At 43.3% G+C, this 17,916-nt stretch overlaps 1 protein-coding gene across 1 annotated transcript in view; it reads right to left on the bottom strand.

The window, feature by feature from the left end:
• Positions 1–17,916, bottom strand: part of LOC147660770 (transient receptor potential cation channel subfamily M member 2-like) — a 979,384-nt gene that overhangs the window by 637,714 nt on the left and 323,754 nt on the right. The window contains exons 16-17 of the mRNA XM_086951478.1: positions 13,651–13,780; positions 4,425–4,570 (exon numbers count right to left, since the gene is read on the bottom strand). Of these exons, the coding sequence (XP_086807604.1) occupies positions 4,425–4,570; positions 13,651–13,780 (276 nt within the window). The remainder of the gene's footprint in view (positions 1–4,424; positions 4,571–13,650; positions 13,781–17,916) is intronic.

Here is a 17,916-nt window from a genome sequence, read left to right as displayed (position 1 = left end):
GGGTCAACTTCCGGCTGAAGAACCTCTGTCAAAATGTTTGTCTTGACTACACTGAGGGCAAGTAAGGTCCAGGACTTTGGACACGCCTCCGAACCACCTTGGAAAAGGAAGCACCTTCCACTGAAGCCACCAGTTTATGATTGTTAAGTAGTCCAGTGTACATGTGTGGAATGACAAATTACATGAAATGTTTTGAATTCGACAAATGCTATAGAGGGTACCAGAGAAGGTCTTTCAAGATTGAAGTAATGTGTTTGTATTCCGCCGGGCTGGTAAATAGGTAGATGGAATGATGGACAAAAGATTCCAGTAGTATCAGGATGGCGTAAGGGAGGCCAGCCAGCAGTGTGTTGCTCCTGCCACTGTCCCAAAGTATGAGGGTCTACTAGACCTGGGATTGCAAGTTTTTTTTTTGTGGAAGGAAGGGCCTAATTTTACAGGACAGCCAAAGCTACAACCAGCCTACTGGGAAGTTTCATTCACAAACTCCTTACAGCACAGGGTGCCTTTCATTTAGAACTTGGATGTCTTGGCACATGGAGAGGTAGTGTGAGAAACATTCAAGGTTTATGCTGTTCAGCCAAGTCTACATCTGTGGTTACAGTGTGCTGCCACTGGTGTGGAGAGGCTCTTTCTTGTTTTGGCCAAGGTGGAGGTACGCAGAAGATAACCAGGTGTGAATGATTTCGGAGACAATTGTGCAGCTTTTGATGTAGCTAGTCATTGATAATTTGAGATATACATGTGTCTGTGGCATACTCATAAAAGAGGACGACCTGCTGGTCAAGAAATACTCCACAAGTGATGGGTAGGTTGAATCCCAAGGGCTAAGCCTGTAGAATACCACAGGGGATGGAGAGGCAAAGAGAGGTAGGGATCTAGAGGAGTTTATTTACACACATTGCAGAATTTTGAGAAAAGGCATATGAAATCGGTTAGGATGATTAAGGAATGCAAGTATTTAAGGAGAGGATAAAACCAGATGGCCAAATGTGTCAGAGGCTGCTGACTGAACAATGGTCTGATCTCTGACAATAGTGGCCTGCAGAACAATCACTGGATTGTCGCTGAGATGGGAGGAACCCAGACTGCTGAGACATATATCCCTTAACTGTCAAGTAGTTGTTGGTTGGTAACTGACCATTCATGGATTTTCCCTAAGAAGGGAAGGTGGATGAAGGTGTGGCAGTTGCAGATACACATATGAACATCTCACAAATATGCATATCGCACAATTAATGTGCACACATTTTTAGGCACATGCAAATTAAGGACCTGATTAGGAGAACAGCAGTCAGATGGACCACCGTAGCCACGGTGGAGGTACGGGCACCGGCACACTGGAGGGCGACTGCCCTCTTACAAGTTGAGCATTTGGACCGCCATGGGACTGCTGCTACCGCCAGGGATCCATGATCCCTCCATGGTGGTGTGGAGGTCTAGGGCAGCAATATGCTGGTGGTGATGCTGCAGGACCGCCAAGCATTCTGAGTTTCCAGACCTCCACGCTTTTCATGGCGGTGAGGCCACCATGAAAAGTACGGCTGTGAGGGAACTAAGGGGTCCTACAAGGCTTCCTGTTGCTCATTAGCATGGGGGTGCATGTAGATGGCACATGATGTGCTCTCCTGTCTGTATGCACCTCTGTTCCTGCTCGGCAGCGATTTTACAGTCCATGTCGTGCAGGGACTTGCTTTTGTGGTCATACAGCGATGCTGTGCTAAGGTTCACATATGAGCCTTAGCTATGCACCGCCAAGGCACTGCCCGCCAGATCAGAAGAAAACTCCTAATCTGGCAGCCGGTTGTCGGTGGAGTTTAGCGGTGTGGGAGCGGGGCATTAGCGTGGCGGCCCTCTCCCCCAATGCCAAACCCGTAATCAGGCCGTAAGTGTTTTGCAAACAATTAGGCACATTTTGGTCAGTTGTGAAAAACAGGACTAGAATCAATATCTCTGGGCCCCATAGTGAACAGTTTATGTACAAAATGTGTGCAGGACACTTCTCATGCAAAAAAGAATTGCCTTTGCAAAACAGAATTGCCTTTGCACTCTAACATGCTTCCATGTGCAGGTTCACCCCTGAGATAGGAGCTTAATATCCACCCCATCTGGATATCCTCCAGAATCTCCTGTGGAAGAAGAAATGAAGGGTACCAAGCAATCAGAGGGGCACCCACAAAGCGGTACTGTATTTAAAAACCATCTGCCCTTTGTGAGAAGGGTCCTGGCCCCTTGAGGAATGAATCTGTAGATTTTAAACAAAAATGGGAATTGACCACAGAGAACAGTTGACGGTCAAAACCCAGTAACATTTCTAAAATAATTATTTAATTAGTTGTGCAAGTTTGCATTTGCCTGCCGGGACATTTCAATTTAAGGGAATCTAAGATCACCCAACAGAAGTCCGTCACATTAAACACCCATGATATCTGACAACATGAATGTTCCCCCAACCTCATCAACCACCAATACCACCACCAATACCAGCACCATTACCAATAAAACCGCCACCAATACCACCACCACCAATACAATCACAACCACCGATACCACGACCACCACTAATACCACAACCAATACCACCACCACTATACCACGACCACCACTAATACCACAACCAATACCACCACCACTATACCACCAATAACACCACCACAAATACAACTAATACCAATACCACCACCACCACCAATGCCACCACCATAATACAAACAGCATGAATACCACCAGCACCAATACCACCACCACTGCCAATACCACCACCACCACCAATAACACCACTTCAGCACCTCTTGCTCACTAGCAATAGCCGGGACACTGTGCAAGGCCAGAGCTGCAGCCGAGACCACCCCACTTCTCCATGCTTGCCCTAAAGCACAGCCCGCCCTGCACCAGGAGCTGAAGCCAGGGTCCTACTACAGCTTGAGTGTTTTTATTAGGCCAAAGACAGCAATGACATTATGCAATGCCCCATTGCTCCCAGAGAGGGCAGGAAATAGCCCCCCCCCCTCTGGCTCTTCCTCCTGAGCCGCGACAGTGTAATCACAGAGCAGCAAGCTGTGAGCACTCAGGGTAAGGTTAGAGGCAGCAGACTGTCACGACCAATACCACCACCACCAATAGCAGCACCACCATCAATACCACCACCAATACCATCATCACCAATACCACCATCACCAATACCACCATCACCAATAACACCACCACCAATACCACCACCACCAATACCACCACCACCAATACTACCACCAATAACCACCACCCCCACCAATACCAACACAACCACCAATACAACCACCCCCATCCATACCAACACCATATAACACCACCAATACCACCATCACTGCCACCCCACCACCTATAACACCACCACCAATACCACTAATACCAATACCACCACAAGGAGCGCTGGGGAACTTACCTCCTTTAAAAAAGGATTGAAATCCCACCCTTCCTAGGGCAGTGCAACATTATGACAGTGCAACATCGTGTATGGTCTAGAAGAGTCAAAGCGCCAGGATACCCTTTGGGTGACAGTCAGCGCTATATAAATATGCGATCCATACGATACATCCCCAATACCACCACCAGAACTAATACCACCAATTCCACCACCACCAAACCCCCACTAATACCACCAATACCACCAATACCACCACCGCCACCACCAATACCGCCACCAATACCACTACCACCACCACCACCAATAGCACCTCAGAGCCTCTTGCTCACTAGCAAAAGCAGGGGCACTGTATAAGGCCGGAGCTGCAGCCGAGACCATCCCACCCTCCATGCCTGCCATAAAGCACAGCCTGCCCTGCACCAGGAGGTGAAGCCAGGGCCCTACTACAGCTGGAGTGTTTTTAATAGGCCAAAGATAGCAATGACAGTACACAATGCCACAATGCACATTCAAATCACAGAGAGGGTGCAGTAAATAGCCCCCCCCGCTCTTCCTCCTAGGCTGTGACAGTATAATCAAAGAGAAAGGTTTTGTAGGGCTTTGTTAGTATTTATAGCTCGGATCATATGTAACTCTCACTTCACACTTTGTGTCTTTATAATTTACAACACTTGCACATCTTCTTAACAGCACTATTTATCAATACTTTGAAGACGTCACAGGCCGGTTTCCTCCTCTGGTATTTACAATCTAACAAGCAGTCTAGAAGGCCCTTATATCGCAATGCAATAGGTCTTGCATTTGCAAGAGTTTAAGCTATTAGTATTGTAAATGACAATGCCTTTTATTTTTTATTCAAAACCCAAAGTATAAATAAAAGGCACTGTCATTTACAATGCCAATAGCTCAAACTCGCATGAATGTGAGACCTATTGCATTGCAAATCCTTGTTGACTTTGCCGCTAGGTTCAATCTATGCACACACAAAATGTTAAAGAATCAAAGAGTCATCAGCACCCACCTGCACACCTCCATGTGACATGAAACTCCTGGCTTCAGCTTTCATAGCCAGTTGCAGGCAGGTGGTGCTTCCCCAGGCTTTAGACGTTCGAGTTAAGAGCTGCTCAGCAAGCAATTGATTGCTTCTGCAGCACTCTGAGAAGACACCTGAAATCAGCATAAAGATCATTAAAAACAGTCATAGAGGCCAAGCCAGTCAAAACACTGTTATCAATGCTAACATTTGGAAATATCATGCACAAGGAGACAAACATTATAACAATTGTGAGAAAATGCAACACCATACCTAACAGGCATGAAAAAACACCCAAATCGTTAACTGAATTCCTCTCCCAAGTGTCCTATCTCAGTTTGACTCAGCTTCCTGTTAAGTCACTTGGACTTTTACCCCCTTGCAAATACATAGTTTTACAATGAGATCCACTTTGCATAGGATATAAACTACAAAATCAAACACATTTAAAAAAAAAAACTATTAAAAAGGTGAACATTTTATAACGCATCATTTCATTTGCCAGATTAAATTAAAGTTGAAAATTCCTTTCGTTGAGTGCATTCCGTGCTTCAAAAGCTAAGGGCCCTATTCATAAAGGTACATGGAGAGGAACGTCTAACTTTACGACTTTCGGTATTCACCAAGGGCATTTACAAGTAGTAAAGTTGTAAAGTTTGACTTTTGTCTTAGTTAAACTTAAGTTTTGGTCTTCAGTTTACCTGAGACCAGAAGTCTAAGGACTTAGACTTTAGGTATCAGGTAAACTTAAGACCAAAACTTAAGTTTAACTAAGACAAAAGTCCAAATTTACTACTCGTAAATGCCCTTGTGAATACGAAAAGTTAAACTTTCGTCTAAGTTTACCTTTGTGAATCAGGTGCAATATTTTAAACAACGATTACAATGCAATGGGTGGGCACAATAAAGGAACATGATCTAAGGTTTATATGGAGTCCCTGCAGAGATTACACAATCTAAACTTCGTTGCCATGCCCAACCATGCTCTTGTAGTCATATTTAATGGTAAAATATTAATTTGAAGTTCCAAAGTCTACTTTAAGTATGGTTGATGGTGAACCCCAGTACATGTGGAAACGATTACCGCCATCTTCCCTTTTTCCCCACATGAAAACATATCTTGTTCCCTTGAAGAAATCTGGATACTGGGTTAAAAACATTCTTAAGTGCAAAGCAGGACATTGCCGTAAGGTCAGCCCTGTTTAGACTAAAGTACTGAATTGCATTTTGAAAATTCTTAAGCAGGGTGTTGGCAGTCCTGCCTTGGCTAATGCTTCTAAACAGAGTGAACTTCTAAAGGGATCCTTTTTGCTAAGCAAAGTTCTGTGACCCCATGGAAGGAGAGTGGCCTGCCCTTTACCATAAATGCTTGGGAGACCCATTTCTAGGTGTAAGACTTCAACCGGAGCACAGGTATTTATATCGCAAATTAAAAAAAAAATGTTTCCTTCATTTTATACAGAAAGTTAAATGTTTGAAATACAAGATTTCAATGGCGTATAATAAAGTTGACGGGGTATTTACATTCTACACAGACAATGAGGGGGTAAAGTGTCTGGCCTACAGCCCTAAGTGAAAACCGTGCTTTTACATGTGCCATCGCTTTACCTGATAAACGCGAAATATGTTCTTTCATAGAAAGATTGGCAGAGAATATTTTGCCCAAATAAGGTTATGTATTAACACATTCTAACTACCAGAATATACTCCTGCATGACCTGTATTGCTTCTTTTCAGGCTAGTTAGAGATCTAAACCCCTTCCCTGCACTGCGAAGTCCGCCGCGGCGCAGGGTGGCTAGGGGGTGGGCGTGGGCTTCAGGGCTCATGACGTCTCCACACCATCGTGAGTCACGGGCGGCGTGCTCATGACCCCTTAGTGCTGGTGGGCGGAGTGGAAGCGGCATGACGGCTCCACCCCGCCATGAGTAGACGCCAACCGTGACTCATGGCGGCATGGAGCCGTCATGCGCACCAAGGGGTCAATAATAATATTTAATATTTATAATATTTGTTTTTTTAAAGAGAAAATGTTTTAGTTCATATTAGTACAAAAAAGGGAATATGATGAATCAAATTTAAAAACATGTTTGTGAGAGCACAAATTATTCATCAATGCTAATACACAGTTATTCTTCATTGTAATACATCGCATATTTGTGTCCATTGTGCTGAGACAGATCTAGAAACTATACATATGTGGTAACACTGATAGCAGTAAAGACTTGTAATACACCCTCTGTAAAATCAACCACATTGAACCATTCAAACCTCATACGCAACACACTCACATCTCACACTTGGAACTCCCCAACCATGCAAACATACTCCGATAGAAGTGACGGAGAGAAAATTTCAAAGGTAATGTGCACTGGTGTTAGTTGGGAGTTCAGAACAGTCAGGTCAATGTGCTATGCCTATACTCCATTGTTGCTGTGTCTGGCTCTCAAGCCACATAACACATTCTAACTCCTGGGTTCCTAATCACCACTTAATATTCCTTGGCTTTCTACCTCCCTTGATTAAAAATTACTTCACTCTTAGCGATGTTAATCTTTGAATAATAAATATCAGCAAAACTCTGCTAGGACAATCCAAGCGCCTCTGTAGCCCCCTGGGAGTTAGGTCTAAAAATCACAATATCATCTGCATATAGCAATGAAGCTATAATACAGTGACCAGACTTTGGGGCATTCCCTCCCAATTCAGTAAATGCCATTGTAAATAGTGGGTAAATAGGGAAAATAGCCCTCCAAGGAGGCTTCTATCACCATAAAGAATTACAGCATGGAGTGGTAATCCAGAAAGAAGGTTCATCTGCTTGCACCATTTCAGAGGCTTCAGCATGAACCAGGAGTTGAATATTATGACCTTTGGCACCACGGTTCCTCCAAACATTCCTGCAGAGGTTTATTATGTAATCATGAATCCTAGGAAAGAGACATGCATGAGGTCGTGTTCCCAGAAGGGATGTCACTTGTTGAACTGGAATGAACTAGCCAAAACTTCAGGCATTTCTTGAAAAAGAAACTTTTAGCCTCATTATGATGTCTGGCAGAAAGCCAGACGACATTTTTTCCATTCTGGCGTGCGCTACGAGTGGCTGCGCAAGCCGCAATCGAATACTACAGGATCCAACTGCCAACAGTGGTCAGATCGTAATCTGGGAAGTGGGACCTCTAACTCCCTTTCAGGCGCTTCCGCAATGATGCTGATCGGATGCAAATCCAACCGGCATTGTAATCAGCCCCAATCTTTAACCGTGTCTAGAACTGATCGGTACAGAGTATAGGTTACTATACTCCTGTAATACTCAGTGCTTCACACCACCCTTCATTGAAGTGAGACTGCTGTGGGAACTGTTTTGGTATTCCTTTTTTCACAGTTTTCTTTTTCTCCAGTGATATAATGCTAGGTAGTGTTCCACCTCATCACCAACACGCAAAACAAAACAAACACAAATTACTCCCAATAGTTGATCACCGCCACCACAATTTGAGAAATTGCAGTATGCTCACTTGCTTGTAGTCACAACCCTCCCCTAGGGTCATGGCAGTGGTAGCCATGGTGCTCCGCTGCCTTCCTGTGTGGCTTAGTCTGGGCACATTATCTTGTGAGGTTTTTCCCTCCTCAGATATCGCCACTATCGCCGCTGCCCACCCCCCAACCAAGTAGACTTCCACTTCCTCCTGTACTCCGCTTAGGGTCACTGCTCTCAATGTATCCTCGTCTGGGGTCATTCGATCACTGTGGTATGCTGTCTGCATTCCAATCTTCATCTTCCACCCACGTTCCATCAGCCTATAAACCTGCCTCTTCGATGCTGCTATGGGTAGCTAGTTCGTAGGTCTCTCCACCCTCAAGGACTATACCAGTCACCATCTTGGAACTCCCGGATCTCGATGTCTTCTCACAGAGAGCTTTTAAGAGGGGCGCCTTTGAAGGGCAAATGGTGAATACAAACGAGAGGCTATTCTTTTGTACTGATGAACAGGATGTCATCGGGCAGACAGGGGACAACAATGGTAAAACCGGTTTTCACATGGGTGGGTAGCCCAAGCGTATTCACATCCCTGGGGTGGGCTACCAAGTTCTCCAAGCCGAGAGAAGGGTTCTACCATCTTGACAGTGGGCACAACATGGCATTATTGGATAGTTAAATTCCACACTTCACAGAAAGTTGGCATCAGGTGGGACGGACTCAAGTAACCCATTGGCTAGTGACTACCGCATCACCGGAGGACACTTTCTGGGCATATAAAAGGCACCCCTGCCCTTCAGACTTCAGATCTCATCTGTACTGAAGATGAGCACCTAAGGACTGCCCTGCTGACCTAGGACCTGGCAAAGAGGCTGCACTGAAGTTTCAACTTCACTTGCTGATCCATGGGCTAGCAAAAAGAAGACTGCCTGTAGAGTCAATGGCCCCTATTAACACAAAGTTGAACATTAGACTACTGCATTTGTTGGCTATTTTTAAAAATCGTGTAACTGATTAATATAGGGTAATGAGTGAACTTGGAGGGAGAGGGTCTTGGCACTTGATCTCAGGCTATGTGAATGCCGGGACTTTTTAAGCAAAGTTATACGAGCTAGTAAACTGCAATGTCAGGCTGCTAGGGTCCCCTTTCGTAGCTGCTTCCTATCCCATCATGTTAAGGTAATGACTTACTCAACTTGGCACTTTTGTCTTGCATATTGGCTCATTATTAAAGCACAGTCTTGTATATAGGTACCATATTTGATTGAAAGCCATTGTCCACTTGGCACAGTACCTATTACTGCTGCTTGAATTTGCACATAAGCACTTCAACACCCATAGCAGTGTTTTAATGAGAACGATAAACGGCAGTGCCACAAATTTGTCGCTGCTAGGCTCCCTTATAGTTGCTGTTCCCGTCCTCGTCATGTAAAGGCAATCATTTTACTCAACTTGGCACTTTCTTCCTGCACATTGGCTTTTATTAAAGCACAGTCTCGTACATGGGTAGTACATTTCCCTGAAAACTATTGTCCACTTATCATATCACCTACTCCCGCTGCTTGAATTTGCACTTAAGCACTTTAACATCTATAGTGGTGATTTTAAGAGAACTTTAATCGGAAGTTCTACAAATTTGTTGTTGCTTGAACACGTCATCGAGACTTTATTGCCTGTATTTGGCACTTTTATTCCAAAAGATAGGAAGGGCAGACAGAAAATGTAAAAGCCCATAATATAGCTGAAGTAGATTTATGATGTCTTTGTAGGTTTTCCCCATATTGTTTTGTATTGTGCTATGTGTATGGTTTTAATTGACTAATAAACAAAATGTATCCAATAGACTGTGCCTGTGGTGTCCTGCTCAAGGAGACGTTCTCCCCAAACTCCAGACAGAAATAAGGACTCCAAGAGTCAGTTGGCTGATCTCTTGGCCCAGGACCACAAAAGCTGAACAAGTCTGCCTTGGCAAGTTTGTAGCCAAGATCACTGGATCATCGGTCACCGACAAAGTGCAGCCTAGTCCCTATGCTCAAAAGGGGCACCCGAGTCTGCTGGACCCAGAAGAGCCCTCAACAAGTAGCTTGGTCACCCAGAAGGAGAAGGTACAGCTGTTTTCACTGTGACCAGAAACCTGAAGTCCAATGGCAACTAGACATTTGCTGGAACCATAAGGCTTTCGAATGATGCCAATCCCTGTGGCCAAAGTCACCCCTCCAAGACCATGGACTAAAGAGTAGACCCAGGAAATCCCTTTTGGCTGCACAGCACCCTCATCATCCTACAACGTCAATATCCTGCAACACTTACATCATGACCACTACATAGAAGTCAATGGCACATTGCCATTAACACTGAAATGGTTCTGGATCTGCTTTTTCTTCAAGGTAACTGTTCCTTGGGCCTTTGTTAGCCCCCCTGACCAGCTCCCTTACAGAGTTGGTTCCTCAAAGTAACTGGGATTGACCCCACTAAACTTTGATAAAAATTTCCCCAAAATGTTTCCAAGTGTCAAATGTGTGGTACTTATCAATGCTTGCTTGGTTGAGTAAACATCTGTGATTTATGGTTTCTTCAGACATTTACATCTCCAGAACCCTCCCGTGGATATTGTTCATTTTGGTGTCTTTAAAGACATTAAAATACAGTCTACTTTTTATAAATTGGTGTCAGATTTCTTGAGAGTCAGGCTTCTTTCTTATTCAATTGTTTTGGTGCTGTTTAAGTGATTTACACTTGTTTGTTTTGTTTAAGTCTGACTGCTCAAAGCCATAGATACCTAGGGTTGAGCTAAAGTTGGACAAACCAGCCTGATTGGACCAAGACAGTATTGTGAGTGTATTATACAGTGAGATCATACAACCAAACCATATAATACACCACTTTCCTGAAGTAACGCTACCAATTCTTGTTGAGCATGAGGACTCAATGGCGTCACCCTAAACCAAGAAGAGTATATCACATACACTCCTGAGTTTGGTCAGTGTCAGTTCTTTTTATAGGGAGCTACTGTAATTCTTATTTACATTAAATCAAACTATTCTCATATTCATCAATTGTTTCTTATTTAATATTCTGCTATCATAATAACATTTAAAAATATCATTCGCACAAAAGTTTTAAACAATTTTTTTCTTCTTTAAAATGTTATATAATATAAGATGTGCAACGACTGTTGATCCAGTGTCACTTGATACTCCTGTCAGATTATCTGAAGTCAACATTCCTTCTTTAAACATTTCCATCATTTTTTTTGTTTCTCTTGCGAGTGAGAAAGCCGACCTATTGCTTCCATGCCTTAATGCCAGTACTTTATTATGAACACATCCACGCTCATATATCTCAATATATACTGACGTTTCATGACAATTAAATTTTTGTTTTTATATCAATCTGAAGTGCACCTTAGTTCTAATAAGTCTGCTACGTTTGATATATTTTTGAGACCCTGAATCCATTTTTTTAGTGTTGTAAATTTGCAAATAGCCTAGTTTTGAATATTGGCACCACGAAGAGTGAATTTTAGAAAGTAGTGGAGTCCGCGCTTATTTATACTTCAGTATCCAGTCTTCAAGGACTTTTTGCATTCTTTCTATCGTGCCATTGGTTCATCAGTTCGTTTTTCTCAAGGAAGAGTTTAAGTCTCATGTCTCCGTTACCTTGTTGCATTGTGAAACAACCGTATAAATGTGTGCTCCAAATGTATGGATTTCAGCATTATATTCTCCATTTGAATTTTGAGCTGAAGCTCTGGTTCGTTGAAACAATTGTGTCACACTATTTTGCTTGCACAATGGGGATTTCTGCATTAAAAGTATTAGTCTGTTAGGCATACCTAAAAAGTATTCTGTTTCTTTTTCAGGAGCTACATGTTGCATTGGTTCACTGAATCCCAAAGACAAAAGTCACAGAGGCACAGCAGTATTATGAACTGGCTTCATTAACAATTTCTGCCAAATTTGATCCCCGATGGTCTCATTGTTTGCTTTTCCTCTCTGATGAATTTAAAGTAATACAGGCATCAGTAGTAAACTTATTTTATTGCTACAGCAACCATCAATGAATCCTCTGGTACCCACTACATCATAAACTTTGTTTAGAAACAGGTGATCTGAACTTATTCCCTGGATGTCTCTTGACAGCCCAAAAAGAGAAAGGGATGGTGAAGTTAACAATCAAACTTCAGGAGTTTGGAAACTAAATGCACAATAGGGCAAGCCTGAGGCCATGCCTGAATACCTAAAAGTGGTTGAAGATCCAATTGGCTGTTCATAAAACATTACAAGCTCATCTATATGGGAGATTCTTTATAGAACAGAGTCAAGAGAAGATGGTGAAAACTCATGCCATGCAGATAATGAACTGGATACGGAGTCGGAATCTGGAGGTGACAAGCTGCAATCCATTACGCTCCTCGGACAGTGAGACTTAAAATGGCAGACCTCGTGACGTCTGCAATGAGAGACATACTCCAGATATTCTTCTCAGCATCGCTTGTGGCAGAGCTCAAATGGTGACCACCCAAAAGTCTCACATCATCTTGAAGGTGTGAAACCAGTCATGGAACTACCAATGCCATCTGCAGAAGTTGCTGAACTCTGAGAAGCAGAAGGTTGGATGGGACTGTTACTCATCCTCAAATTAGACCATAATCACACCTGTACGATTTGGTGGCAAAGGAGACAGACAAAGTATTATCTTCCTAGTATTCTGGTCAGAAGGCAACATAATCATCAACAAAGAGGGAGGACTGTCACAGGCATGGAGCACCCCCAACAGCTAAATGTTCAGTGACATTGACCTAGATACCTCTAACCTCTCAACATCGAAGTATATGTGCGTCTCAATGCTAAATGTTTCAATGTCTATCTTCTGCCTCAATGTCAAGTGCCTCTATGTTGACCACCTCAATATCAATGGAGATTGGGAATGCTGGTGACGAATTGCTCTAAAACCACTTGGAGGACTCAGAAGCACTATAATGGGAGAGAATAGAGTGGAATGTGTGCCTGACTCCCACCAAAGCAGAAGTGAACACAGTAGGTGACATTCTGTGACCAATTTTCCCCTTCTTAGCTCTGTGGCAAAACATTCCTCGTCTTAGTGTTATTGTCTTTTGACAAATCCCTTAGTCCTTGAGGCATAAATAGGGAACAATGACGACAACTGAATCACAGACGGAAAAGGAGAGAAAAGAATCATAGATGACACATAGATCACAATATGAAAATGCAAGAGGAATCAAAGACAGATAGATTACAGGCAGATGAGGAGAGTGATCAAAAATGACTCCCAAAAGTTGAGACCGAAGGAGATGAAGGTATCGAAGAGGATACCCTGACCACAGCCTAACAGGCAGATGAGGAGAGAGGAATCATAGAGGATTGCTAGATCAGAGACAAAGAAGGAGAGAGGGATCAAATATGACAATGGAATCACAGGCAAGGAAGGAGAAAGAAGGACCACAGTCAGAGAAGGAGAGCAATGGATCAAATGTTAGAGACATAGAAAAAAGAGTTAGATAAAAACTGGGGAATGCCTCAGACAAATGCATGGGGATATGTAAAATATTTCCATAAAAAGTGAATGGGACCTGTACAGGATGCCATTCAGGACCCATTGCATTACAGTATGCACAAGCATGGGCAGAACAAGTGAGCATGGCATGCATTTGCCATTGTGAATTTCTATCTCTCAATTCAAACATGAGAAGAAAACAACGAAACACTCAGGACCTGATGCCCACTCCTCAAACTGATCCACCAAGGCCTCCATTGCTTCTACATTGTCGGTGTCCTTTTCCTCCAAGCAGAGAGCTTTCAAGATCTTGATGCATGCTAATGCCCCCACAACACAGTCTGGACTCTGCAAAAAAGCAAATAAACACAACACAATGTTATAAGTAAATATGGCAGCCTCCCACAGAGCAGCGCATGCGTGTTTTACTAGGCTCAACCTAAAAAGAGATGGGTGGGGAAAAGCGTGCACCCTGTGGCGGGCACCCCATGGTTCCCACCAAACTGTGCATGCATGGATAGGAGCGGGCCATGGGTACCCCCCACAACCGATTTGGATGGCCCCCGCTGCAGGGGTCCTGCTACAGGCCCCAAAAATCCGATTCTCACAGCCGCTTTGTCTCGTCATACCCCAGTTGGTACAGCTGTCAGAATCGGTCATCGTACTCTCTAGTTCAGAAACTGTACCCATTAAGCTGCATGATTCAGCTCCGAATGGGTCGGTATGCCTGAATGGCATTCGGAACCGATTTGGTCAGCCCATACAGCTTCTACGCATCGTATTTTGTCGTCTGGAAAGGTGGACAATTCAGTCAGAAACACAGGTTCTGAATCGGATTTGCTGAATCCAAATCCTGTGTGGAGCCTTGCCTAATGACATCGAAATTGGTCCCTAAACTTTATATGAAATGTAGATAATACATCCTAAAGGATCACACACCTATAGTAACATAAAAAAAACCTTACTATAATGGACACAACAGTAACCTTTTCCTAAGAATACAAATTGTCTCTGCAATATATTCAGTTACGAATTCTCTTTTCCTAGATTGCATGCAAAAGGAACAAAAGCGGTCTGGTATAAAATTCCTACTTTGTTTGATGAGCTATTTAGTCACTCAGACAAAATTCTTTAATTCGGCTGTTTAGCCTTAAAAGAAATATTGCACAAAAGTGTAATACATGTTAAAAAAAAGTACATACAAATCTACTTTTAAAAATTGTTAACTGAAGAATCTCATACAGGGGGAAACAAGATGGTGATCGCGTAGATTACCTGCGGGACACAGCTACTGGACGAGTGGTCTGTCCTGGTGGGCATTGGAGTCTCAGTCGCCCTACCACCAATGGGCAGAGGCTGTCCATGGAGAGTCTTTAGTGTTTTTCCTGGAGGTTTCAGGGGTGCGCTGCATGATTACTGCTGCTGAGCAGAGGAGGAGCAGCCTCGGCGTGAGCCCCGGTGTGAGTGGTGTCGTGGCTGCAAGACTAGTCTGATCTCTCCACTGCACCCTGAGGGCATGGGCAGGTCTCACTGCCGCTGTCAGTATAGCATTTGCTTGGAGGACACTGGCTGGTGTAACTGACAATTTTGGTGTTTGAGATTAAAGGAATCCCTCCAAAACAGCGAGGTAAGTTAGAGACCTTGGGGCAAAATCTAGCCCAGCCACAGGGATCAAGACAGAAGTCCACACCGACGAATGTAGAGATCAATGCAGATAAGCCCAGAGAGCCCCGTATGTCTAGAAATCAGCAGGATAATATGGGGGCAGAGAAGCAGAGGAACCTAATGGAGCGGGCGCAAACCGGGAGTAAGAAAACAATCGGACCCAAGACAGCGGAGGAAGTGGGGGCTATCTCGGATGGGGATAATGTAGCTACCAGCGCTGTCCCAACCCAAACAGCAATCACAGACTCCTTTAAAAAGTAGGATGCACCTGGGGGGCCAGATTCCTAATGAACCGTCACATAAAATAGGTTCCAAGATACTTGAACCAAATCCTAGTGAAGGTGTGAGTGACAATACTGAGGAGCACATGGAGGATCGTGAAGAGAATGAAACATCGCATAAAGTGTCAGACAACGATATATCTGCGCCGGATCTATGATGTTACAACGCGTTATTTTACAACGCAGGCTGTAACATCGCAACTTTTACAACGCAGGTTCCATTACATCGGATGCCATTACAACGCAGGACATTACATAGCAGATGCTATTACAACGCATACCATTACATAGTAAGTATAGGTAAGTATATCTTTTTTAAAAAAAGGAAATTAAGTTAATTTTAATAATTTAATTTAACCAATATAAAGAATATAATTTTAAAATTGTAAATAATTTAATTTATTTAATTTAGTTTAATTAAATTTAAAAATGGAATTAATGTAATTTAATTAATTTAATATAATTTTATTAATTTAATTTAATAAATTTTATAATTGTAACTATTTTAATTTAATTAATTTAATTTAATTTAATTAATTTAATTTAATTAATATAATTGAATTAATCTTAAAATTGTAATTAATATAATTAAATAAATTTAACTAGATGTTATAATTTAATTAATTTAATTAAAGGCGTACTTTAAAAAAATAAACCCTAAAAATACCCCTGTACCCCAAAACCCAGCCCTAAAACCTAAAAATACCCCTGTACCCCAAAACCCAAACCCAGCCCTAAAACCTAAAAATACCCCTGTACCCCAAAACCCAAACCCAGCCCTAAAACCTAAAAACTCCCCTGTACCCCAAAACCCAAACCCAGCCCTAAAACCTAATACCCCTGTACCCCAAAACCCAAACCCAGCCCTAAAACCTAAAAATACCCCTGTACCCCAAAACCCAAACTCAGCCCTAAAACCTAAAAATACCCCTGTACCCCAAAACCCAAACCCAGCCCTAAAACCTAAAAACTCCCCTGTACCCAAAAACCCAAACCCAGCCCTAAAACCTAAAAACTCCCCTGTACCCCAAAACCCAAACCCAGCCCTAAAACCTAAAAATACCCCTGTACCCCAAAACCCAAACCCAGCCCTAAAACCCAATACCCCTGTACCCCAAAACCCAAACCCAGCCCTAAAACCTAAAAATACCCCTGTACCCCAAAACTCAAACCCAGCCCTAAAACCTAATACCCCTGTACCCCAAAACCCAAACCCAGCCCTAAAACCTAAAAATACCCCTGTACCCCAAAACCCAAACCCAGCCCTAAAACCTAAAAATACCCCTGTACCCCAAAACCCAAACCCAGCCCTAAAACCTAAAAATACCCCTGTACCCCAAAACCCAAACCCAGCCCTAAAACCTAAAAATACCCCTGTACCCCAAAACCCAAACCCAGCCCTAAAACCTAAAAATACCCCTGTACCGCAAAACCCAAACTCAGCCCTAAAACCTAAAAATACCCCTGTACCCCAAAACCAGCCCTAAAACCTAATACCCCTGTACCCCAAAACCAGCCCTAAAACCTAAAAATACCCCTGTACCCCAAAACTCAAACCCAGCCCTAAAACCTAAAAATACCCCTCTACCCCAAAACCCAAACCCAGCCCTAAAACCTAAAAATGCCCCTGTACCCCAAAACCCAAACCCAGCCCTAAAACCTAATACCCCTGTACCCCAAAACCCAAACCCAGCCCTAAAACCTAAAAATACCCCTGTACCCCAAAACTCAAACCCAGCCATAAAACCTAATACCCCTGTACCCCAAAACCCAAACCCAGCCCTAAAACCTAAAAATACCCCTGTACCCCAAAACCGAAACCCAGCCCTAAAACCTAAAAATACCCCTGTACCCCAAAACCCAAACCCAGCCCTAAAACCTAAAAATACCCCTGTACCCCAAAACCCAAACCCAGCCCTAAAACCTAAAAATACCCCTGTACCCCAAAACCCAAACCCAGCCCTAAAACCTAAAAATACCCCTGTACCCCAAAACCCAAACCCAGCCCTAAAACCTAAAAATACCCCTGTACCCCAAAACCCAAACCCAGCCCTAAAACCTAAAAATACCCCTGTACCGCAAAACCCAAACTCAGCCCTAAAACCTAAAAATACCCCTGTACCCCAAAACCCAAACCCAGCCCTAAAACCTAATACCCCTGTACCCCAAAACCAGCCCTAAAACCTAAAAATACCCCTGTACCCCAAAACTCAAACCCAGCCCTAAAACCTAAAAATACCCCTCTACCCCAAAACCCAAACCCAGCCCTAAAACCTAAAAATGCCCCTGTACCCCAAAACCCAAACCCAGCCCTAAAACCTAAAAATACCCCTGTACCCCAAAACCCAAACTCAGCCCTAAAACCTAAAAATACCCCTGTACCCCAAAACCCAAACCCAGCCCTAAAACCTAAAAACTCCTGTACCCAAAAACCCAAACCCAGCCCTAAAACCTAAAAACTCCCCTGTACCCAAAAACCCAAACCCAGCCCTAAAACCTAAAAATACCCCTGTACCCCAAAACCCAAACCCAGCCCTA

This window comes from Lissotriton vulgaris, unplaced genomic scaffold (genome assembly GCF_964263255.1).
Source record: "Lissotriton vulgaris unplaced genomic scaffold, aLisVul1.2 SCAFFOLD_262, whole genome shotgun sequence".
Taxonomy (NCBI): domain Eukaryota; kingdom Metazoa; phylum Chordata; class Amphibia; order Caudata; family Salamandridae; genus Lissotriton; species Lissotriton vulgaris.
The sequence above is the reverse complement of the archived record's forward strand: the minus strand, read 5'-3'. Positions and strand labels throughout refer to the sequence as shown.